Genomic DNA, 24,054 nt, shown 5'->3' with positions numbered 1-24,054 from the left:
GGTCAGACGGTGCGAGGGTGCGGAGGTGGGAATTTGAACCCTAGTCGCTTGATCTCTGTGGACCCCCGCCTTCATGCCTCTTCTTCCCATTAACGTACGACGTCATTCTTAGGGCCTGGTTGATAACTTCTCGTGACAAGGAGTAAGACCTCTGTGGAGGTGTGGGAGTCAGGGAAAATGTACATTTCTTCTTCCAGCAGGGCATATGAATGGGATGAGAGGTTGATATATGGTTGCCCCAACCCCTGCCCTCCCAGGATAGGGAGGGTAATTCGCTCAAAGCAGGTGTTCAAAAATTTACTCTGACATAGAAAGACACAGGTTCCAGGAGGCCAGAACAGAACGTTTTATGGGAGGAGCTACACAGGTTCAGAGAGACAACCAGCCAGCCTCAGCTTGTCTCTGTCAGCCCTCTCCCAGCCTCACTCCCTCTGAGGTGTTCATCTGAGCCTTGTTGAGATGGATCAGAAAACATTTCTCACCCCAAAAAGGTAATATTCCTCCACCTGCTTCCCTTCATTACAACTGGCGCCACCTTCAGTGGCTACCTGGTGTACGCCAACACCGACACGTCCAATAAAAAATGTCTGGTCTATTCTCCTAGCCCAAATGGGGAACTTGGAGACTCAGGGACCCCAGAGCATTGGTTGGGCTTAAAGGAGTTATCTAAATTAGGACTGGGTGCTGAGCACTTACAAGGTTCCATAACTTCTACAGAACTTCTCATAGACTTCCAGGGTAGGAGTCGGAGGGTCTGACCCAGCCTTTCTTAGAGACAGTTTCCCTTTCAGCATCTCTTAAACACACTTCTCAGGCTTGACCCCAACTCACACGTGTGCAATACCTGTAAGTCCTGCCTTTCGCCCTGTGACTGCTGTCTGGGCCTTGGAGTCCAGACTATTAGCCTGTCAGACCCAGGGAAGAAGATGGGCGAGGGGCAAGCTGAGGTTCAGGGTACAAGCCAAGCCCAGAGACCTGAATACAGTGGGAATAACGAGGTGCTATAAGGAAATCCCTGCCTGGGAGGGGTGGGGCAGTGGCAGGCTGGCATGTGAAACAAGAGGGTTAGGGGAAGGGGTCAAGGACTGAGGCCCAGGGCCCCAGAGAAGGGGCTGGCCCTGGGGACAGAAGTCCTTGCACAGGTCCCAGAGTGTTTCCTGTGCTAGGAGGATGAAGACCTGGGCCCAGTGGCCCCTCTCCTCAGCCTCACTAGCCTCATGGAGTTGGTGGACACAGGACAGGCCTGTGAGGAGCAGATGTTTAAAGTCCAAAGGGCTAAGAGGAGGCCCTTTGCGCAGGTTCTGGAACTGCTGCAGCTGCTGCTTAGCACCTTTCAAGTCACTGGGCACATGGTGCTGCAGGAGCAGCCTGAGTCGGCGACCTGGATGTGTGGACATCAGTTCCTCGTCCTGGATGTACAGCTGCCTCACGATATCCAGCTCCAGCCCAGCCCAGAGCAGCTGCCAAGGGGAGCCTTATAAGGGGTGGGCTGGGGCTTGGGAGCAGGGTGAGGGGGTAGCAGGGCAAGAAACAAGACTGGGCCAGGCAGGCATAAGCAGGCAGTAGACCCATGCTGGTTTGTTCCTCCCTCCCCAGCAGGCCCAGCTTGAGACACCCCCTTCCCAACCCTGAGCTTAGGGACATCTGGACACTTCCACCCGCATGTCCCAGGCTGGAGGAAAGACCTCAAACATCATGTCCAGGACCTCTGGCTCCTGCAGGCCACCTCCCACACCGGCACTGTCCATGGGCTGCCCTGAGGCAGCAGAGAGTAGTCAGGCCTCTGTCAAGCTCCACCCTGAACACCCCAGCCTCCCAGAAATGCCCCTTGGTTGCCAGGTAAGGATGCCTAGAGGTTCTTCTATGAAAGAACAGAAATGCTATCCCATGCCCCCCTCCCTCTACACACACATGCACGACATTCACCCTCCTAGACATGTCTGGTTCCAAAATGGCGGTCCCAAACCTCAGCAAACATCCATGCTCCTCCTCGAACTTATACAGTTCTCTTAGCAAAGAGCTCCAGACCAACAGGTCACAAAACACTGCACTTCCTACTTACCCGCCCTACAATCATCTAAAGACAGTGTGACCTAAGATAGTGCCAGTTACCCTCCCCAAGGGTGGAGGACCCCTTTGAGAAAAACCTACTTCTTTGTTCCTTAGTAGTGACTCTATGCAGAGGCCAGGCAAGGCAGAGTCTGTTGCAGTTTCTCTCATCCCATACTCAGGTGCTGCCTAGCCCTTGACTGATACGCCCTGCTAGGTCAAGATCATTATCCAGGATAAGACTAATTCCAGGGCTAGCATGGAGGGCACCTAGGACTATCTCCCTACGTTTCCCCTGAACCTTTCTTGTTCTGGAGGTGGGGCCCACACCACTACCCCCACTGCACAGGTCAGCCTGGTACTCACCATGTATACAGTTCCTAGGCCCTGCTAGGCTCAAACAGAACCAACTTTTATCAGCCTGCAGCCTTCCTTGGCTCTTATCCACCCTACCCTTAAGCCCTAGTACCTGCATGGTGCTGAGTTGTAGACACCCCAGAGAGAAGGCAAGTGGCTACCACTAGCCAAGCCAGGAACTGCATTGTCCCAGCCATGCTTCACCATGTCCTCAGTCTTCTCCCCAGCTGCTCTCTGCTCCTGCATCTGCCTGACACACACCACAGCTCAAACTTTCCACTGCAGGCTGCTCTAGTGTTCCCTGCTTTGCATGTCAGTCTGCAATGCTAAACAGGGAGGGGCTGGCTCTGGCTTCCCAGGGGCTCTTTCCATTCCACGGAAATGTGCAATCTGGTTGTTGGCAGTAGTAGCCTGGCTCCTTGCTTGTCAGACTCTCAGCCTGTTCTTGCCCAGATGGGAGGGATGCTTTAGTTAATAGAAAAAAGGTGTTTGGTAGCAAACAGCTCTAGCCTGGCCCTCCCAAGAGATAGCAAAGAGCCCAGGCAGCAACACTATCTTGCCATCTGTCCTCACCCCCAAAACATCCTGCAGCCGAGTCCAGTCCAGCCCAGCCCAGCCTCCAGGGAGCCCCTCAGCAGCCAAGAGCATCAGCTGCAAAGCCCTGTCCTCCAATTGCATGGCAGGCTTGTTGGGTGGCCTTATGGACAGGCAGAGCCAAACACTTGCATCTCAGGCACTCAGCTACCAGCTGAACAGACCCCAGACTGGCTCAGGCAGGGAGTCTGGCCCCTAGAAGACAGATTTGCAGCTTCTATCTTTTGCCCCAGCCCTGGGACCTCCTTTGCTTGCTTACATTCTCAGCTGAGGCCAGAGTCCAGGAAGATTCCCTTAGCCCAAATGTAATGAGCTGTCAAGTCACAGGGAAAAGAATACAAGGTTCAAGACTCAAAAATGAGCTGTGGCTCTTCCTACTGGCTCATGGAACTCTGTGGATATCTGGATGGGATAAGGATGGATGGAGCTTTCCCTGGTTCCACCCAAGCCCCTGGAACCATCAGCTGCCACCACACAGTCTGATCTGACAAGGGACCTCCTCTAGCAGTTGTTGAAGTTCCTCCAGTGGGCCATCCCACACAATCCTGAGCCCTGTGGACTGTGAGAATTTTCTATTTCAGCTCCAGAATCCCTTTCTCAGAAGTACATCCAGGCCTGCAAGTCAACTTGTCTTCAACTGCACTAGTGTCCCAGCTTGGAAGAGTCTTTCTAGGGATCAGGGAAAAAACCCTGACTGCATCTCCCCTCTAAGTCAAAGCTTCACTTCTATACATGATAAGCACACAGAAATGGTAAGTCTAAGTAGGATTTTATTTACACAGACAAGTACAGATAAGGCGCTTTCTAGGATCCACATGCCTTCCCTGGAGCTACTTGGTTTCAGGTTTGTTGTCTCCAGCTTCAAGCCTGAGATTGTCAGGGGGCTGACAATAGGCAGGGAAAGCCTCCCATGGGCTGTTCAGGTCAAACTTGCGGAACTCTTGGGCCAACTCCACTGGCTCGGCTACCACCCGTTTCACTTCGTCGTCATAGCGTAACTGCAGAGAAGGAAGGCAGGCTTGAGCACCAAGGAGAGCCTTGTTCAGAAGTCACTGAGCCACTAAGCCCTTCCCCAAGGCCATGGGTAACTTCCCAGCCTTTGTACTTCTCTGTCTTTACCTCCTGTCCCAGCCCTTCAGTAAGTCTCCATCCACATCTGTGTTACCCATCAAGTCACAGCCAAACCATGGTCTCAAACGGCCTCTTCCTCATACCCTGCCATCACCCCTGCCCACCATCGCCACATCACGAACTCTAAGCTCTTCCTTTTGCGGAACTGACTTGGCTCACCCATCCACACACTCTTATAAGGTAATGGTAAGCATCTGCCCTGGATTAGGGAGCAAGTCAGTGGTCTAAAAGAGTAAATCTAAACTGGAAAGCACTCAAGTTCAGGCCACATGACCTTGGCATTATCCCTGCCAAAATGCAAGGCAGTAAACCTGGCATGGCTTTTCTCGTTATTGGAGGATCAGCTGGAAAAGGTAAGGACAAACAGGCACTGAGGTGCAGAGGCAAACCAGAAAAGGGAGAGCAGAAGTGAAAGGGAGGAGAGGGCAGCAGCTCTAACTAGAAGTTGGTGGAGAAGGAAATGGGACCATGCAAAACACTAAGAAAACAGAAGCATTTAGATACTGAAGTCATAGGCTGTCACTACCTCAACATTTCTAAAAAATTACTTGGCTACAAAAATCACATGTGTGTATGTATACAACAGACCATTTTCCTGCTAACAAACCACCTGTTTATTACATGGGAGGTAAAGTAAAGCACCAAAATTCTTTATAAGGTTCTTGTATTCACATGTTACTGTTCCCATCTCTGGTCATTTTTAAGGGGTAAACATTTAGTGTCTTCCCTGTCAGCTGCTTTCTCAGAGACCCAGGGCGGGATAAAATGATCCTCTACTTTCACATCTTGGGGACAGACTAAATGTGTCCTCGAGGCTTTCTCAGTCATTAAAATGATCATAGTGTTAATGGCTTAACATCAACCAAACATTTATAATACACCAGACTTCAGAATATATATGATTTAGTTCACTACAAATCTATTAGTTAAGTACAATTATTGTTCCCATTTTGCAGATGAGAGAACTGTCACAGAGAAATTAAGTAACTTGCCCCAGATTACAAAAGGAGCTAGGATTTGAATCCAGAGACTGAGCTCGTAAACCATCACAATACAAAGACATTATTTCTGGCCATGCCAGCATCCCCCAAGTTCCCTGCCAGTGCCTCCCTGAGGCTGCTGCCCCAGTTCCAAGGCTGCTCCTACCTCAACATAGCCAGACAGGGGGAAGTCTTTCCGGAAAGGGTGTCCCTCAAAGCCATAGTCTGTCAGGATTCTCCTTAGGTCAGGGTGGTTAGCAAAGAAGACTCCAAACATATCCCAAATCTAGAAAAAAGAGGCTCTCAGGCAACCAGTCCATCACAGACAAACGGGTGAGTGGCTGCACTACCTCCAGTAGTTTCAACCACTTCTGCAACTCTGGCCCAAAAGCAGGATCCACCATGTCCAGTAACTCACCTCCCTCTCATACCAGTTGGCTGCCTTATGCACAGAGACAGCAGACTCAATGGGCGTCAGCTCATCTGTATAGGTCTTCACACGGATCCGGGAGTTGAAACGCAAAGAGAGCAGGTTGTAAACAATCTAGAAAGAACAGCAAGAGCTGAAGGACCAATACGGCCACAGGCTGAGGAGTCTGGGGCAGGAGTTCCTAACTGGGAGCATCAATGATGAGGATACAGGGTGGGTAGGGTACCTACTTTCTATCCTTAGGCTCAAAATCTCAAGATCCTCCTGTACTTACAGCTGCTTCCAAAGGCCTAAGCAGTGCTGTAGCTCAGCACATCAACACACTTATCTCTGCTCACGCTATTCCCTTTGTTGGGATGTCTTCCAAACCCCCTATCACAGCCCCAGTCCTCACCGGGCTAATTCCTGTTTACCTGGTCACCCCTTAAGATTCAGCACCAACATTCTCCCCTCAAAGAAGTCACCCAGACAGGGCTGAGTGCCTTTCCTGCATTCTTACAGGATTTCTTTAACATCCCTCATATTATATGTTGTTACAGTAAGCTCTTTGTGATGCCTTCTCCCTTACTGGAGTGTGGGGGACTCCTGGAGGGCAGGTCTTAGGTGTTACTTCTCTCTCAATTCCAGGATCTGGCAAATAGTAGGTGATCAGTAAACATCAATAGCTAAACATATTGGGGACTTACCATAATGAATGCCAGCAATCTACCTGTACTATTTTATTTAATCCTCACAACCACTATATGAGGTAGGTATAATTTCATACTTATTTTACACATAAGAAAACTAAAGCTCAGAAAGATTAAACAAAGTGTTTGAAGTCACATAGCCTGTTTATGGCAGAGCCAGGATTCAAACTCGATTCAAACTCAAACTGATTCTGAGGGCCCAGTTTAACTCCTGTGTCATATTGCTTGACCCAAACTGAAACTAAGGAGGTTACGGTTCCCCTGGTTAACTGCTACACTAAAACTGATCTGTTTTTAGTTTACTCCCCAAACCTCAAGTGTCCTGACGGACCTCAAAACGGTTCTGCCGGGTAGGGATGTCCACTGCCGTCAAGTCAGCCAAGGATCTGAATTGTGCATTGGTGTGATCCCTGAGGAAAGTCAGCACTGGAATGACTCCATCAGGATGGATACAGATCTCTAACTCACTGAAGCATGACATCTGCATACATGGAGAGGGATGGAAGAGGGAACAAAGAGCTACTGAGATATCAGATAACTTGAACTGGAGTCTCCTGGTTTGAGACAGAGAAAGAAGCCCAAGTTGGAATGGAAGAGTCTGTGATTTTGATGAGCTACTCTTACATGCTCTGAGAACATGGTTCTTTCTTGACCTCAACCAAACAATAGTAGTGAATGTTACCTGAACATGCTGGACATACTTGGGCATGATTTCAGCCACATACTCTCCAAAAGCTGAGAGTTGCTTGTGAACCACATCATTCCGTGGTCTGACAGTGCCTGGAAGGAGAAAGCATCTTTAACAAAGGAATGGAGAGGGCAGCAACCACCCCTGTGCCTCTTGGGCTTGTAGGGGTGTTGTCTCCCAGCAGGGCTCCCGGCAGAACCTTGAGAAAGGTGAGGGTGGAGGGTTCTTCTTCCAGGGAACATGAAGTGATGAAAACAGAGAAAATGCCACCTACACAACCCATAAAGGTTCTCATTATTACTGCAGCTGAGATATTTGCCTCTTCTCAAAACTACTCCAGGGTTCTTTCTTCACAATGCCTGCACTCTGCAAAAGCAGCATGGACCTCAGCTCTCTTACCAGACTGGGAGCTCTTTAAAGGTAGGAATGAGAACTTTTGCTTCTCTGTATCTCTTTAGCACCTGGCTTGCAGCAGGTTCTCAAGCTAAGAACTTCAGAGCTGACGAGCCCTCACTGATTACCTAGTTAAAATATTTTTTGTTGTTTTGAATTGATCAAGAAACTGAGGCCCAAAAAGGGGGAAATGCCAGGTCTCCTGACTCCCAGATGGCTTATGTTGAATGTAACTATCTCCATACTCTCATTCTTACAACCCTAAATCACTGAGCACCCACGCATTACAGGCTAAAAAGTAATGGTTAAATCTGCCTTTGGCAGCAGGCTTGCCCATTGTCATTCACAAGTGCTGCTACCCTGGACAATTATGTCTCTGGACTGTTTCCTGGTCTATATAGTAGGAAAAGCATAATACTATCTACCTTATAAAATTGTTGAGGACTAAATAAGATCATTCACTAAATTGTTTACTAACGTGCCTAGCACAAAAGCACTCAATGCTAGCTACTATTATTATCGAAAGGCTTTGAGGCCCAAAAGTTTAATCAGAGAACTTCTCAGTTTAATCAGAGAAAAAGGGAATCTTGGCAACAGATCAAGGAGCAACCAGGGCCATAACAGAGAGGCCTAAGGGAGTGCCATTTTCTGCCTGTGGAGTGAATATCGCTGCAGTTAAGGTCTCCAGGGATAAGCAGATTTGCCAGGAGGAAGGGCATCCCAGAGCAAGGGCAAACATCCGGTGAAGGGAATGAATGGGTCTCCTCCTGTAGTTCCGAAAGGGGTCGACTCGCACATACTCACGGCGCGTGTCGACCGCAGCACTCTTCCTCCTCACTGGCAGCGACAGCACAGAGGGCAGCCCGGCCACTGGACGGAAAGCTAAAAAGACAGTGAAGCGCCGGGTGAGGCCTGATGGGCTACCTGCGCTGGGTGCACCGCCTTTCGTGCCCGGGGCCTGTCAGCTGCCCCCTGCTCACCTCTGCCCAGTGCCACGGACTCCACGAGCCCCCTCCACCAGCTCCTCGTCGCCGCCGCCATAATCCCTGGAGGCAGACCAGGCACCTGAGGCTGTAGTTACAGGACACAGAGCCCCAAGGGCACGGACCGGAAGCGGAAGTGTGCATCTCATCTTCTTCCGGGCTTCGGAATGAAAGGATGTAAGGCCCGTGAGAAACCAAAACGGGCAGATGGGAAACTGTGAGGTGAACGGGGCCTAGCTTGGTGTGAAAGAAGCTGGAGTGAAGGCGAGGACGCTAAAGAACCAGACGGGCGAGCGGAGGGTAAGAGGCGGGGGTTCTGGGTTTCACATTCCACACCCCTCCGCCTCTATCTGAGCTAAGCTTTTGACGAGGGCTGGAGGGTTTGGCGTGGCAGGCTTGGGAGAGGGGCGGGGGGGACGAGAGACTGTTTCCCTGGAGACGCAAGGTAGAGCGGAAACACTGCACTTAGCGATGGGCCTTCTGTACCCCGTGCTGGGTATGGCTAGGTTTAGTCTCGAGTTCTGGGACGGAGCCTTGTGGAATCATTAGGGCGAGAAGGGAAGAGCTAGGGAGAAGCTCAGAAGAGAACAAGTGTGAAGCTGACAAATGTCCCAGGCCAAGCCACATTTTGGAAGGTCTGGACTCCCTGGAAGAGAGACCTGGGCCACAAGGATGTAGGGCTCTTCTATGTCGGGTTCTGCTGCCCCAATTCTCAAGTTTTATGCCCAACAATTATTTTGTTAGTAAGGCTTTTTTGCCAGGCTCTTAAGATCATAGGCTTCCTCCAGCCCCTTGCTTTCCTGTGTTAACCTAAATCCCAAGCCTTTTGTTACATTATAGAGAGGAATATTCCGTTTTCTCAGGGAAATGCCCAGAGCAGTAAATTTTATTGATATCATTAGAGATGGGGTGCCACTGCAAGAATGAACCCACCTTTGGTTGAAGGAGGGCATCAGAAATGTCATTAACAGGGCCAGGACTTAAGGCCAGTCTGGGCCCACTTTGCTATCACTTTTGCCTTCTTTTTACCGTGAATTGGACTGTTGGGTTCATAGACTGACTGTGGATCCAAGAAAGTTATTAAGGGTGGTGTTGCTTTGCAGACAGCTGGCAGAGAAAGAAGTTGGCTACCATGGAATCACCAGAGGAGCCTGGAGTATCCATGGATGAGAACTACTTTGTGAACTACACTTTCAAAGACCGGTCACACTCGGGTCGTGTGGCTCAGGGCATCATGAAACTCTGTCTGGAGGAAGAGCTCTTTGCTGATGTCACCATTTCAGTGGAAGGCCGGGAGTTTCAGCTCCACCGGCTTGTCCTCTCAGCTCAGAGCTGCTTCTTCCGGTCCATGTTCACATCTAATCTGAAGGAGGCCCACAACCGGGTGATTGTGCTGCAGGATATCAGTGAGTCTGTTTTCCAGCTTATGGTTCATTATATATACCACGGGACTGTAAAACTTCGATCTGAGGAGCTACAGGAAATTTATGAGGTGTCAGACATGTATCAGCTGACATCTCTCTTTGAGGAATGTTCTAGGTTTTTGGCCCGCACTGTACAGATGGGGAATTGCCTTCAGGTAATGTGGCTGGCCGACCGGCACAGTGATCCTGAGCTCTACACTGCTGCCAAGCACTGTGCTAAGGCCCGCCTGGCCCAGCTGCAGAGCACAGAAGAATTTCTCCACTTGCCCCACCATCTACTCACTGATATCATTGCCGGTAAGTTGAGGGAGGAGGTACATCATACCCAGCTACTTGGGTATAATGTGCAGTGGCTGTTGTAGTTCAGAAGAAAGGAACCCTCGGGCTTCTTGGTGTTGGTTTACATTGTTATTCCTGGTAGGGATTTAGATACTTTTGAGAGAGATTGAGCTGAGATTCAGTGCAGCTGCAGTCAGAAACTTCTTTATAGAGGAAGAAGCCAGGAAAAAAAAAAAGCAGCACTTTTTAATAGATAAAAGTATTAAATTAAAAAACCCACTTACCTACAAAAGGTTGTGGGGAACCATTTGTATTTATATTCCAATCCCTCCTGTGCACAAGTGTTCTCATCCATTCTGTGCTTTGCATGTATGTACCTATGAGACTAGTTCGTACGGAAACTGATGGTGAGTCAAGGTATCTACAGAAGAAACTTTTAAGTAATCAACCAACTTTAGATAATAATCCTAACCCTGCCATATTTTCAGGTGTAAGCTCTGCAGCCTATTAGATTGCTTCTATGGCAGATGGGAGCTTATCAAGCCATTCAGTTTGATTAAAACAAACAAGGCAATTTTAGATTAATTTTTCATATACATATACATACTTGGTGGTAGTCTAACAAAGTGGTTCACATGTTTAAAGCCGCTGGCTCTAAATTTCCCTTTTGGATTGTTAGATTATCAATGACCATGCCTTTCCACTGGCACTCACAGATGGAGTTCCATGTTCCCAGAATCCAACAGAGGCAATAGAAGCCTGGATCAATTTCAATAAAGAAGAAAGAGAGGCTTTTGCAGAGTCACTCAGGAGTAGCTTGAAGGTAAGACTTACTTTTCTAGGGTTGGGACACTATAAGATCTATGCATTCCAGCCATCTGGCCTGGTCTGGCCTCTTGGATAGCTGGTGAATAAGTTGTCTCTGGCTTTAAGTTGATAAGAGCTAGAGAGGAGGATATACCTGTGAGCTCAGAAGCCACTAACCTCTGAGCAGCAAAGCTTAAGAAAACCATTTTCATTATAGCATTACCAATCTGAGCACCCTTTGTCTGAAGCACAAACTCATGATAGTTTTTCAAAAGCTGGAAATGAGTGCCACAGATTCTCTGCCCAGCATAAAATGCCTGGAAGAAAGTGATTGGAGGAGTCAGGATGACACACAGTAACTAGAGGGGAGGAGGTCAGAGCAAGATACAAGTGTGTGGCCCAAGACCTTAAGGTTATGCATCTCAGCTGAGCCTTAGCCTAGACCTGATGCCTATATATATATATATTTTTTTTTTTTTTGTATCATTAATCTACAATTACATGAGCAACATTATGGTTATTAGCTGATGCCTATAATATTAATTTTGCTGATAGGAAATTGGAGAGAACGTGCACATTTACTTGATCGGAAAAGAGTCATCTCGTACCCACTCATTGGCTGTGTCCTTACACTGTGCGGAGGATGACTCCATCAGTGTAAGTGGCCAAAACAGCTTGTGCCACCAGATCACTGCAGCCTGTAAGCACGGTGGAGACTTGTACGTGGTGGGAGGGTCCATCCCACGGCGCATGTGGAAGTGCAACAATGCCACTGTGGACTGGGAATGGTGTGCACCTTTGCCCCGGGACCGGCTCCAGCATACCTTGGTCTCTGTGCCCGGAAAAGATGCCATATATTCACTGGGTGGCAAGACACTGCAGGATACCCTCTCCAATGCAGTTATCTATTATCGGGTAGGTGATAACATCTGGACAGAGACAACCCAGCTAGAGGTGGCTGTGTCAGGGGCAGCTGGTGCCAACCTCAACGGGATCATCTACTTATTAGGCGGGGAGGAGAATGATCTGGACTTCTTTACCAAACCTTCCTGCCTCATTCAGTGCTTTGACACAGAGACAGACAAATGCCATATGAAGCCCTATGTGTTGCCTTTCGCAGGCCGCATGCATGCAGCTGTGCATAAGGATCTGGTATTCATTGTGGCTGAAGGGGACTCCCTGGTGTGCTACAATCCCCTGCTAGACAGCTTTACCCGGCTTTGCCTTCCTGAGGCCTGGAGCTCTGCCCCATCCCTCTGGAAGATTGCCAGCTGTAATGGGAGCATCTATGTTTTTCGGGACCCATATAAAAAGGGGGATGCCAACACCTACAAGCTTGACCCTGCCACTTCAGCTGTAACTGTCACCAGAGGCATTAAGGTGCTGCTTACCAATTTGCAGTTTGTGTTGGCCTAAGGCTACAGGGGGAAGAACAGCTCATTTTTGCCCTCCCCTTTTCCAGGGCCTGACCATTCAAACTCAAACTTGAAGTCCCTGGGGCCCCAATTCACAGTACTATGTCAGTTTTTGCCAAGAGTTAGGAAGGCAGCAAGCATCTCCGCCCTTCCTTGAACTCACAGAGGTGATCTGTTTGGGGTTTTCTAGACTGCTGCTGCTCACCTGGCTGCTTGAACAGAGTAAGGCCAGCCTTTTCTCAGACCTTAGGCACAGCCTCTCCTCTTTACCTGATCATTGTTAAATAGCATTCCTGATCCCAGGACAGAAGGAAAGATACCCAATCTTTCTTTTTTCCTACTGCCTGCAAAGTGGCTAGTTGGTAATTTTTTCACAGACAATTAGATATTAGAGTTTTCCTTCAGGCTTTGGCTGAGAGAATGGACTAAGTTAAAGGTGTCCTTCACCAGCAAGAGTCAACTCTAGAATTCAAGACATTCCATCCATTGTTTTCTCATCTGTCAGGAAATGTATAGTTTGGTTTTATTTTTGGCTGACTTCAAGGGGTTAACCAGAAGTTAAAAGGGTTATTTCTGATAGCAGAAACTTTTTTCAAACTCAAACATACAGGTCTCTCCTCTTTTAAAAGTGCCAAGCTAAGTCAAGAGCTAGGAACTGTTCATACAAATAAAGTTTTTTAAGAGAGATGTGTGTCTGTTTTGAATTCTGAAGGAGTCACTTCCTAATGGGAACTAATTACATATCCACATGTTTCTAATAAATCAACTGCAATACTGATTGAATCCCATACTTTCCTACAAACAGGATAACTGCTCCAAAAAAGGAGGAGAGCCCCATGGGGCCAGCGAATTGTGATTCTGATAGTGGCAAAGAAGAGCTGAGTATTTCTCTTTTCCTATTATTAAATATCTTTGAGTTACAATACTAAATATCACTAGGCACATTGCTAGGGCACAATTTCTTTGACCCTATTCAAGAAAATAAGACACTTGCCATCCCTATCCCATGACCCTATGAATAGAAGCCACACTCAGTCTTTCTAGGCATACAACAGTGTTATTTAGGAAAATGAAACAAGACAAGGAGTAAAATTATCTACTACTTAGCAACATTTCTGTTATGTCAAGCCTGGGCTTAAGTCCCATTTTGTTCCTGTTAAACTTTTTCATTCTGTAGCAAGCAAGGCTGTCTTGAGCTCTTTCAAATCCAAGTACTTCATGTCTATGACGTATGAAAAGACTTCTTTGCTGTCACTGCAGTGATTTTGTGGAATTCTTTGAGAACTTTAAATTGTTCAGGTCTGATGTGGACATGTGAGCGGATCTTGGTGATGGCACTTACAGCCTCCTCTGGACTCCAATTGTACACCTGAAGTACAGGATTGGGAAATCAGAGAAAGTGTTGCAGTGGCCTTAACCTAATAACAGATGCTAAAAGGCTCCCAGATTCTCATTTTTAAAAACTTGATGGAGTCGGGGGGTAAATAAAAACCATGTTCCATATATTATAAATAAGTAAGCACTTCAACCCCCTCAGTCAACCCATCCTGCAATACTATGCAACAGGGTTGGGGATGTCAGTATTTCTATCTAATTCTTGCTTTACTAAACCCTGGAAAAAGACTGAGTAAGTGAAGCTGAGATCCTAAATTCTGCCTGCCTAGGCCTACTAGATGTTCTCCCTGAGCTAGGCTGTTGGTTACAAGTTTCCTGGAAAGAGTATACAGTAGATATTTTTATGCAACTTGTCACCACAGCTAGAAAAACAGCACTTCTTAAATTTAACGAGGAGGGTTATCTTTGTGTTCTAAGGATACTTACTGGTTTAGAATTCAACAGAACCAAGAAAACACAGGTTTCTAGCCTGCTGGGTCAATTTTCACTTGGCCTAAAATAGCCTCCTGAGGCCCTGTTACCAGCAACATCCTAATGACCAAAGCTTTGGTACTGTTAAAAGTCATATACTCACCAGTTCATCACACAAAGGCAGGCTAGTTATCTTTACATTTCCTTGTTCTTTAAACTCCATGACTCTGTAAATGCTCTGCAGGGGCCAGCCAGATGAGTAACAAAAATGAGTCAAGCTGGGGGCATGTAGCAGAATGGACTAGAGAGTATTTGCTTCTAAATATTAAAAGCATCCCCCCTGCTGATCATAACAGGCAAAATTCTGTTGGATTGTTTTTAGAAACTAATGTCCAGAACTTTACCCTGAAATACTTGAAATTTGAGTACAACAGAGCTGCAAGTGATCGGTACTATTATTTACAGTACTAGATTTCCTGACATGCTATTTAGAACAAGTGTTTTTAGCTTTCTGCTGGTGCTAACATCCTTTGCACCTCCAGTTTTTGAGTGCCTGCTGTAGGTTAGTGCTTGGAATACTTTCTCATTCAAGCTTCATAACACGTTTAGATTGAGGAAACTGTACATTAGAGAGGGGAAGTCACGTTTGCCTGAGGTCACACAGCTGGCAGGTGGCAATGCCAGAGGTAAACCTATCTGCAAAGCTCAGGTGCTTTCCACCTTCCAAAAGCCTCAAGCTGAGGGCATGGCTCCTTCCAGCAAAGTACCAAACAGACCATACTACTGGAGTTCTGGAAATCTGCTGTAATGGGGCCAGTCCAGAAAGACCTTTCCTACCTGAATCAGATATGCTGCCACCATAGTGGCACTTCTGGAGCGCCCAGCCTTACAATGCACATAGACACACTGGCCCAGGGACTGGTACTTGAGAGCAAACTGGACGCCCTTCTGGATATCAGCCAAGGTTGGGATTCCAGTCATGTCAACCGTGCTGAGCCGCAGCTGCTCAACTCCTACTTTCTTCCACTCCTGGAACCAGATCCACCAGCATAAAAAAGAGAATGAAAAAAGTCTGATGTGAGTGGTATACGCATGGCAACCCAAGAGGCAACAAATCAATAAGGATTTACTACAATGTGAATATACTGTTCACTGTTTTCTAAACAATAAACTTCTTACAAAAATGTCTTTAAAATGGCTGATCTACATGGTTGGTCTTTCATCAAACAGCTGTGCTTCTGAGTTAGAATTATGTCTAAGATATAAAGTGTTCTTAAAGTACTCTGGGTATTTGAATATTTCGCTGCAAAATATTAGCTGTATAAAATTCAGCTACAAAAGTTGTGTAATTATCTATGGTTTTGCATAATTTTGGCACCTGTGCAGTGATCCAGCTGCAGTGTTAGGCCACTATATTTTGCAAGAGCTTTCTATTTCTCTGTCCATTAAGTCTCCTCTATTCTTACCACTTTTTTTAGGGTGTGTGGTAAAAAATAGGTTAGTAAAATTAAAACAATATACCTACTTTTGCTAGTGCAGTATTACCAAAACAAAGAAAAGAAGAAATAGGTGAAATAAGGCCTCTGGCAAACCAGGCAATTTATATTTTTTTCTTGCTTTAAAACTTCAAATAGGCTCCAGCTATTCTTGTTATTAATCTCTTTAGCTGGAACCAGAGACTTTATGACTCTGAATGAAGGTCAATATTTTATACTGTTCATGAAATTAACAAAAACAGCAGAATTATACAGCATGTGTCTTAGCCATAAATTATACCAGAAATACCCAGGGAGCTGCTATATTCCGCAGACCCACCTTTAAGCTCCTGACTCAGAATCTCTGGGGATTGTATTTAGGAATCTGGTATTTTAAGAAGGCTGCCAGATAACACTTAGGCATCTTAAATTAAGAGAACCACTGCCTTGGAGATTTCTCCAAGGGCTAGTGCAATAATATAGCCACATCCTACAAATGTCAGTCCTTACACTTACAGAGACCAAGCACTTTTTTGTGACTCCTCTTATGTCACAGGACTGACCACACTAAGGAACACTTACTATTTTGGCTAATAACTCATGAACTTTGTGTCAAAGTGCTTTGGGAAATCTCAGGAACTGTTATCCATTTCTTAAAAATATACGTCATCACTAATATATTTTAAGTGTGAGTCACAAATATTTTCAAGGTTTCAAAAAATCCATGGGCTGAAATAATAGGATTTTCATTAGGTTTTATCAGTACAGTAAACAAGAAAAATAATAGCGTAGTGCTGATGGATGTCAAACACTATAAAGGTAGGGCAACATCTAATGACCATTATGGAGAGTTCCACAGACAGGCATTCACATTTAATGAAAATTATGTTTTAGGCCTGAACTTCATAACTGGACTTTGGAGTTCCACTATGTCTCTAACATATGAATAAAAGTTTCCTCAAATCAGAGCCAAGTGAACCCTATGCAGTTTTTTACTGGTGGTTTTATGATAAACTTCCCAGGGGATGAGGGAGGCATGGAGGGTGTACTTTTCGTCATAAAGATTTTATACAGCCTTCATCTTGAATGCCTGATCCGTATTTTGTGCTCAGTAGGAGGTCTATGAATGAAATCAGCAAGCCACAGAAAAGTTGCCTTTCTATTCTGGTTACTGATTTGAGTTATCTAAACTAAGAATACATTTGTGTACAAAGGAGTGGTGAGGCTGTGTCAAATCTCTTTTTAAATGCCTTTCACATCAGTTTCTATTTCACAATTAGTTTCTACCTCCAGCAGCAGCCATTTAAGCTTACAGGTCTAGACCCTCCTCCCAAGGAGGCAAAAAAGCCTGGGAGACACCCGTGTCCCGGGCACGGCCCCCGCGGCACCGCCTCTCCCGACCTCTTCAGGTTCTCCCAGTCCCGGGGCGGGGATCCAGGCTGCCGGTCGCCCCCGACCCGGCTCCCACTCACGGGCCCCGGCCCCTCACCTTTGAGGAGTTGCACAGGAACCTCGTCTCATACTCTTCGTTCATGGTGATCACCCCACGCACGTTCTCGTCCTGAACCAACTGCCGAGGCAAAGAGGGTGCTCAGAGGGGCCGCCGAGATCCGGGCGGCCCTCGCTGACTCCCAGGTGCGGCCTCCCGGTCTGGCTCACCCGGCGCGTTATGCTCCGCAGCGGCAGCGCGCCCAGCAGCACGACGTGGTCGATGCGGTGGTACCACTCGCGGCGCGCCCGGCCTGGCATCTTGCCTCGGAATAGCGTGTATAACAGCGTCGGGTAGAAGAGCAGCCGGGCCAGGCCGGCCTCCAGCACTGAGCCGGCCGCCATTCCGCCCACCCGCCGCAGCGCCGCGGCGGCTCGGCCACCCCTGGGCTCGCGACCCGTGGCCGCCAGGACAGCCAGGAGTCGCCGAGGACGGGGGCTGCAACTGGTCTGCGTCCTCCCGCGAAGGCTAAGCGGCCGGCGCGGGCTCCCCGGGCTGAGAGGCTTCGCACGTGTGCCCTAGGGACTCACCGGAAGAGCCGGGGGCCCCTGGGCCACCACCGCGCCTCTGGAGGAGGGGCTGCCGTCCGCGGGGGAGGGACCAGGGGCTCCTGGGCGCGAAACCGGGACTGCGACTGAAGGAGGGCGCGACCAGGGCCGGAGACCTGTGCAACTGTGAAACTGCCGGTGGCCTGTGACACAGCTCCCGAGGGAGGGGACTCTTGACACCGATACGTGGAACCGTGACCCCTGGGAGGGAGGTGAGGCCCTGGCCAATGGCCAGTGGGCCTGTCACCCTCCCCAACCCACTGCGGGGGCTGTGACCTCATTAAAAGGGAGATGAGATCAGAAAGACTGTGGTAGTGGTATCCCTCAAGCAGAGAGGGGAAGGAGCTTTGAGCCTTTCAGCAACTGGGTAGGGAGGGTTTGATCCTGGGCAAACGGGCCATGGGTTTAATGCCAGGGTTCTTGCTCATGAAGCCGAAGAATGAGCTTCACAAACACTCAAGGTAGGAGAGCAAGGTACAGGCTTTTATTTAGAAATGAAGTGAGAGAATAGAGCTCCTGAGAGCCCATAGTGGTGCGTTGTCTGGGGGGTTTTATAGGCAGTTGAGGATTTTTCGAGAACACGAAAAAAACTTCGGGGTGTGGACTTGCATCACCTGCCCTGTCCTCTAGGTGGGCTGGGTCATAGTCTGATTGCTAGGGCGGGTTATGCTGATACCCTTGTAGAACACTCAAACCTTCCAGGCCAAGTTGCTCCTGGCTTTTTGACCTTTAACTGATCTCACTGAAGACGTCTATATATTTACCCTAGAGAATTAGTGTGACCTTGACTTTGCATAATGCTTAGTTTCAGTGGGGACTTCTTTGCCCATTACATTGCTCTCACTGTAAACATTCCACCCTGCTTTTCCCGGAGGCCCTCACCCTACTCTGACTGCACCGTTCCTGTCTCAGGTTGATTCGGTCCTTCCCACCGGTGTAGCTGCCTGAATTAACTCCCTCCTCCTGACCAAGCTGGAGTATATATGTAATATGAAAAAAATTTTTGACGCACAACCTACTGCTAGGCAGAAAAATAGGTAAGAGCAGGGTGGAAAGAGAAAAAGGCCAGAAGTCCACTAAAAAGACCCAGAGTTAATCAATTAAAACTCAGAAGCCAGGAGTAACTTAGCCTGGAATGTTTGAACGTTCCCCAGATAAAGGAGAGTATCTCAACATAGCCCATGTCTTTATTGTGTTAAGTAAGCATGCAGGCCGAGCCATAAACAACATAGTAAGAGGCAGGAAGGATTCCATCTTAAAGATTGTATTTTAATACCCAGGAAGTTAAGAAGTAAGATTCTTAACTTAGTCTAGCAAACAGACAGTAACTCAGCCCACCTTGGGGCTGGGCAGGAAGCCTTGTTTGATAAGCTCCCGGACCAAGACTCCTGAGAAATCAGAACAGGAAGTTCCTTGTGTTAAGTTAATTCTAAGTATTAAAAAACCACTTAACAAGTCTACACCCCCAGCCCTTAGTCACATTCCTAAAGAATCCCTAAAAGGGGGAACCCCCAGCTTTTCGGGGCGCTCCTCTCTCTGAGGTCACCCACACTTTCTAAGTGTGTAACCTTTTAATCTTAAACTTTCTCCATCCTTTCAGGGCGTCTCTTCTTGCTGAGGCGGCCTTACTTACTTAAATGAAACTTAACTGTTTTACTACTCTGTCTCTGGGCTTCAATTCTTTGTTGCGGCAGAGACAAGTGAGACAGGGACCATGGGTGTAGTCAGAATAGGGTGATCGCCTCTGGGAAAAGCAGGGCGGAATATTTAGTCAGAGCAATATAACAATGGGCAAAGAAGTCCCCATTGAAACTCTGTTAAGCATTATGCAAAGTCAAAGTCACACTAATTCTCTAGGGAAAGATACCTAAGAATATAGATATCTTCAGTGAGATCAGTTAAAGGTCAAAAGGCCAGGAGCAACTTGGCCTGGAATGTTTGTTCGGCAAGGGTATCACCATACCTCGTGACTCTGCTGTCAGCCCCAGCAATCAGACTATGACCCAGCCCACCTTGAGGACAGGGCAGGTGATGCAAGTCCATACCCCTAAGTTTTTTTCATGTTCTCGAAAAATCTTCAACTGCCTATAAAACCCCCTAGACAACGCACCACTACAGGCTCTCTTGTCCCCTCCTGGCGTGAGCCAGGAGCTCTTTCCTCTCACTTTGTTTCTAAATAAAAAGCCTGTACCTTACTCTCCTACCTTGAGTGTTTGTGAAGCTCATTCTTCAGCTTCATGAACAAGAAACCTGGCATCACAAGGACTTAGGAAAATACACAACACTCCACCAACACTACAAAGAGATAAGAGGAATGGTTGTAATAATGCTGGTTATTTACATTTAAGTGTTCTCTGAAACGTGTATCAGGTGCTTTTGAAAAAGGTTTATTTTCTTATAAAAAATGTGGGTAAAATTGTAACATTTCCAGAGTATCTCGCCTGGCTTTAGTGTATTTGCATATCCTCAGGGGTGGAGAGAAGTTTATCTCCATGTCAATGGGTCATTACCTGGGCAACCGAGGGCGTGTCTGAACCTGAGAGTTTAAGGGGAGGGGCCAGTAAACGGGTTTTAAACTTTATTTCTCCCTTTGACTGGTTTTGGTTTTTAGAGGTATTTTGCTCCGGGATTTCCTCTCCCCAGCTTACAAAAAGTAATATACACTCAAAACAACTGGGCAATACAGAAAAGTAGAATTTAATTACCCATCATCCTACCACCTCAAATACAGGTTTTCCCCAATTTTCTATGCATACTATTTAAAAATATTTTTAAAACAGCTTTATCGGGGTATTATTTACATACTATAGAATTCACCCATTTAAAGTATACAGTTCAATGGCTTTTAGTATATTCACAGTCGTGCAACCATCACCACAATCAATTTTAGAACATTTTCATCATCCCCAAAGAAGCCCCATACCCATTAATAGTACTCTCCATTTCCCCACACCTCCCCAGCCCTAGGCAACCAATAATTTACTTTGTGTTCCTATATATTAGCCTGTTCTGGACATTTCAAATAAATGGAATCATACAATATATGGCTTTTTTGTCTGGCTTCTTTCACTCAGTATGTTTTCAAGATTCTTCCATGTTGTAGCATGGATCAGTATTGTTATGTGTTTTTATTGCCAAGCAATTTTCCATTCTGTGGATATACCCTATTTGTTTCTCCATTTACCAGTTGACAGACATTTGGGTTGTTTCCATTCTGGGGCTATTTTGAGTAGTGCTGCTATGAAGATTCATATGCAAGTTTTGTGCAGGCATATGTTTTTATTTCTCTTGAGTACCTTAGAGTGGAATTTGGGGGTCATATGATGATGTTATGTTATCTATGTGCACCATTTAAAGAATGATTGCAATTATGTTTGTAAAATTTGGTATCACTTTTTGCCACTATGTTGTGAAGATGTTAAACACTTTTTATATTATTACATTGTGTTTATCATTTAGAACCTAAGTACTACACCAAAATGTGATCATTCTCCTATGATCACAGTTATTAGACATGCAGGATGCTTCCAAATATTTGTTATTATAAAACATTTCCAGCATGAAAAGTTTTCTAAATATTTATTTCTATATTTATTATACTTAGAATTACTATATTAGGATAGGTTCCTAAAAATGGAATTATCATGTCAAAGGGTTATGTACAATTTTTGTTTTCTATAAAATTTATAGCCTGAAAAGTTCCATCCTTATCCCCAAACCCACTCTTCAGAAATACAGATTTATATACACATCTTTCCAAATTTTTATGATTAACATTTTCATGATAAAATACTGAAAAACTGAATAAATTGAACAGAGAAAACCCATATAACCATTTAAATTCTATAATTAAAATTATTTTATCACATATTCATCCATTAATCCATCCTATTTTTTTGTATTATTTTTTTATTAAGGTATCATTGATATACACTCTTATGAAAGTTTCACAAGAAAAACAATGTGGTTATTACATTCACCCTTATTATCGAGTCCCCCTCCATACCCCATTGCAGTCACTGTCAATCAGTGTAGTAAGATGTCACAGAGTCCCTATTTATCTTCTCTGAGCTACACTGTCTTCCCTGTGACCCCCCACACACCATGTGCACCAATCATGATACCCCACAATCCCCTTCTCCCTCCCTCCCAATCCGCCCTTCCACACCCCTCCCCTTTGGTAATCACTAGTCCCTTCTTGGAGTCTGTGAGTCTGCTGCTATTTTGTTTCTTCAGTTTAGCTTTGTTGTTATACTCCACAAATGAGGGAAATCATTTGGTATTTGTCTTTCTCTGCCTGACTTATTTCACTGAGCACAATACCCTCTAGTTCCATTCATGTCTATTTTTGACACATTTAAAATATACATATTTTATAAAAATTGACTCATCTATATTTAGTTATATAACCTTTCCAGTCAACAATATTTATAATTATTATGCCATGTCAGTATAGATAGGTGTACATTTACTTTATCCATTTCAAAGAGTTACACGGTATTCCAATATATGTATTTCAATTCTATTAAAAATATTTATTGAATAGCCTGTATAGTCCAGGCAATGTTACAGTACTTGGTACACATCCATGAAGAATATCAATGAAGGTTTTTGCCCTCTCTTACTTTTCCTCTATGAATTGCATTTCATTATCTCCAATAGAATGTGAGCAGAAGTGATGTGTGCAAGCATCAGAGGACCAGTGGGCTTGGTCCATAAAACCCTCATGAGTCTCCTCCATACTCTTTTTCTCTTCCTTTGGGCTGGAATCATCTTGGTAAGAATGAGTTACAGATGGCAGAGTCCCCATTAATCTGGGTCACTAAATAATTACTTAGAGTAGAAACTACCTTTCTTCCTCCTCCCACTAACTGGGAACATCTACTCTAATCTGTTAAAGTAAAGAAAAATAAACTTCTATTTTGTTTCAGCTATTTCTTTTATGTCTAATTTTTACAGCAGTTTAACCTTTGTTAACTAATACATGTGCATTAGTTGTATTGTGAAGCCCAACTTTTTTTTTAATTATAGGAAAATATACACACTAAAAATATGCCATTTTAATAATTCTTAAGTGTACAGTTCATTGGCATTACATTCACATTGTTGTTAAACCATCACACCATCTCCAGAACTTTTTTCATCTTCTCAGACTGAAACTCTGTACTAAACAACTCCCCATCCTTTCCTCTTCCCTGTCCTTGTCAACCACCTATCTACTTTCTGTCTCTATAATCTTGACTACTCAAGGTACCTAATATAAGTGAAATAATTTATTATTTACCCCTTTGTGACTGGCTTATGTCGCTTAGCATAATGCCTCAAGGTTCATCCATGTTGTCGCAAATGTCAGAATTTCATTCCTTTTTAAGGCTGAATATGTATGTATACACTGTATGCATATATCATGTTTTGTTTATGCATTCATCCATTGACAGATGCTTGGGTTGTTATGCCCAACTCTAGGAGATATATATATATATATAGAGAGATATATACAGATATAGATATAGATCTTAAAAGCAAAAATGGGAATTTTGTAACTTGCCTTTTGGCACTTAACCATATATTTTGGATATCTTTCAGTGTCAGTCAGTATATTTTTTTCTAATAGATTTTGATATGCCAACATTAATGGTACCACAGTTTCTTTATTTTTCTATTGATGAATAGAGAAACCAGCTGGTTAGCTTCTATTTTCTTCTAACAATAACAAATCTAGTCAGTCGCATGAGAGCAGAGATCCTATCTTACTCGTGTCTGTAATATCATTGTCTAGCCCAGTGTCTGTCGTAGTTAGCATTCAATAAATACTGGTTGGCTGAATCAAAGAATGCCATAGAAAGTGCCCTTGTACATGCTTTGCCTACTTGTGTTTCTAAAGGAAACTTTTATAGAAATACAATTAAAGGATATGAACATCTTTTCAAGAGGCTCACAGGGAATTTTTTATATCTTTGTTGAGTATATTGGAATATACTAAACTACACATATTTAAAGTATACATATGTCAAAATAGGTAAAATTTTGACACATGTATATACTGTGAAGCCATCACTACAAATGAAGATATCTATCACCATAAAAAGTTTTCTCATGCCCCTTTATAATCCTTTCTTCTCCTTCCTCTTTATTCCCTCACTCCATTCCCTGGCAACCAACCACGGATCCACTATAGATTAGTGTTTTCTAGAAATTTATATAAATAGATGTGAATATTTTTAGTTTTAATGACTATTGTTAAATTTCCCTCCAATATGGCTATATTTTTATACATTTGAGAGTACCTCTTTCTCACTTTATCAACCTTTTAAATTTAATTAATTTATTTCCCATTCTGCAGTAAAAAGAAAAAACACATTATATTAATTTTAGTACCTTTAATTGTTTGTGATTTAATTATTAAGTTTGAATATTTTATATTTATTGGCCATTTGCATTGTTCTTATGAATTAGATGTTTACTTCCTTTGTTTTTTATTGGTCTAATGGCTTATTGTTCTTCTTCCTGGCTGTAG

The 24,054-nt window shown here is 45.0% G+C and overlaps 4 protein-coding genes across 5 annotated transcripts; 1 reads left to right on the top strand and 3 right to left on the bottom strand.

Moving 5' to 3' along the window:
• Positions 1 to 346: 346 nt before the first annotated feature.
• On the bottom strand, positions 347 to 3,637 carry FAM180B (family with sequence similarity 180 member B). Its single transcript, XM_037016606.2, is given in 3 exon segments — positions 347 to 1,112; positions 1,115 to 1,495; positions 2,519 to 3,637. Coding segments are annotated over 3 exon segments (513 nt in total). The 5' UTR covers positions 2,604 to 3,637; the 3' UTR covers positions 347 to 1,065.
• Positions 3,638 to 3,752: 115 nt separating this feature from the next.
• Positions 3,753 to 8,517, bottom strand: NDUFS3 (NADH:ubiquinone oxidoreductase core subunit S3). Its single transcript, XM_017671534.3, has 7 exons — positions 8,292 to 8,517; positions 8,116 to 8,193; positions 6,913 to 7,010; positions 6,562 to 6,711; positions 5,530 to 5,655; positions 5,278 to 5,397; positions 3,753 to 3,998 (listed from the first exon to the last, which is right to left on the bottom strand). The coding sequence occupies exons 1-7, from the start codon at positions 8,350 to 8,352 to the stop codon at positions 3,831 to 3,833; spliced, it is 801 nt and encodes a 266-aa protein (XP_017527023.1). The 5' UTR covers positions 8,353 to 8,517; the 3' UTR covers positions 3,753 to 3,830.
• On the top strand, positions 8,455 to 12,906 carry KBTBD4 (kelch repeat and BTB domain containing 4). Its single transcript, XM_017671523.3, has 4 exons — positions 8,455 to 8,594; positions 9,398 to 10,015; positions 10,714 to 10,820; positions 11,360 to 12,906. The coding sequence occupies exons 2-4, from the start codon at positions 9,427 to 9,429 to the stop codon at positions 12,218 to 12,220; spliced, it is 1,557 nt and encodes a 518-aa protein (XP_017527012.1). The 5' UTR covers positions 8,455 to 8,594; positions 9,398 to 9,426; the 3' UTR covers positions 12,221 to 12,906.
• A 350-nt stretch (positions 12,907 to 13,256) lies between these two features.
• Positions 13,257 to 17,690, bottom strand: PTPMT1 (protein tyrosine phosphatase mitochondrial 1). 2 transcript variants are annotated; one of them, XM_037016056.2, is made up of 5 exons: positions 17,160 to 17,690; positions 16,990 to 17,070; positions 14,863 to 15,054; positions 14,189 to 14,263; positions 13,257 to 13,588 (listed from the first exon to the last, which is right to left on the bottom strand). In XM_037016056.2, exons 1-5 carry the CDS (start codon positions 17,331 to 17,333, stop codon positions 13,442 to 13,444), a joined length of 669 nt encoding a protein of 222 aa, XP_036871951.2. In that variant the 5' UTR covers positions 17,334 to 17,690; the 3' UTR covers positions 13,257 to 13,441. The 2 variants fall into 2 exon arrangements, with proteins under 2 accessions (XP_036871951.2, XP_017527028.3); XM_017671539.3 differs by lacking the exon at positions 14,189 to 14,263 and having other exon boundaries at positions 17,160 to 17,684.
• Between the last annotated feature and the right edge of the window lie 6,364 nt (positions 17,691 to 24,054).

Source organism: Manis javanica, chromosome 11, assembly GCF_040802235.1.
Source record: "Manis javanica isolate MJ-LG chromosome 11, MJ_LKY, whole genome shotgun sequence".
Taxonomy (NCBI): domain Eukaryota; kingdom Metazoa; phylum Chordata; class Mammalia; order Pholidota; family Manidae; genus Manis; species Manis javanica.
This window is presented reverse-complemented; position numbering and strand designations above follow the sequence as displayed.

Coding starts and splice junctions, on each gene's coding strand:
- PTPMT1 (XM_037016056.2), bottom strand. CDS start 17,333: ATGGCGGCCGGCTCAGTGCTGGAGGCCGGCCTGGCCCGGCTGCTCTTC. Junction 15,055..16,989: donor TCCTGTGCAACTCCTCAAAG/GTGAGGGGCCGG, acceptor ATCTGGTTCCAG/GAGTGGAAGAAAGTAGGAGT. Junction 14,264..14,862: donor TGGCAGCATATCTGATTCAG/GTAGGAAAGGTC, acceptor TGGCCCCTGCAG/AGCATTTACAGAGTCATGGA.
- KBTBD4 (XM_017671523.3), top strand. CDS start 9,427: ATGGAATCACCAGAGGAGCCTGGAGTATCCATGGATGAGAACTACTTT. Junction 10,016..10,713: donor ACTCACTGATATCATTGCCG/GTAAGTTGAGGG, acceptor TGGCACTCACAG/ATGGAGTTCCATGTTCCCAG. Junction 10,821..11,359: donor CACTCAGGAGTAGCTTGAAG/GTAAGACTTACT, acceptor TTTTGCTGATAG/GAAATTGGAGAGAACGTGCA.
- NDUFS3 (XM_017671534.3), bottom strand. CDS start 8,352: ATGGCGGCGGCGACGAGGAGCTGGTGGAGGGGGCTCGTGGAGTCCGTG. Junction 6,712..6,912: donor AGTATGTCCAGCATGTTCAG/GTAACATTCACT, acceptor CCATGTATGCAG/ATGTCATGCTTCAGTGAGTT. Junction 5,398..5,529: donor CCAACTGGTATGAGAGGGAG/GTGAGTTACTGG, acceptor TCTTTTTTCTAG/ATTTGGGATATGTTTGGAGT.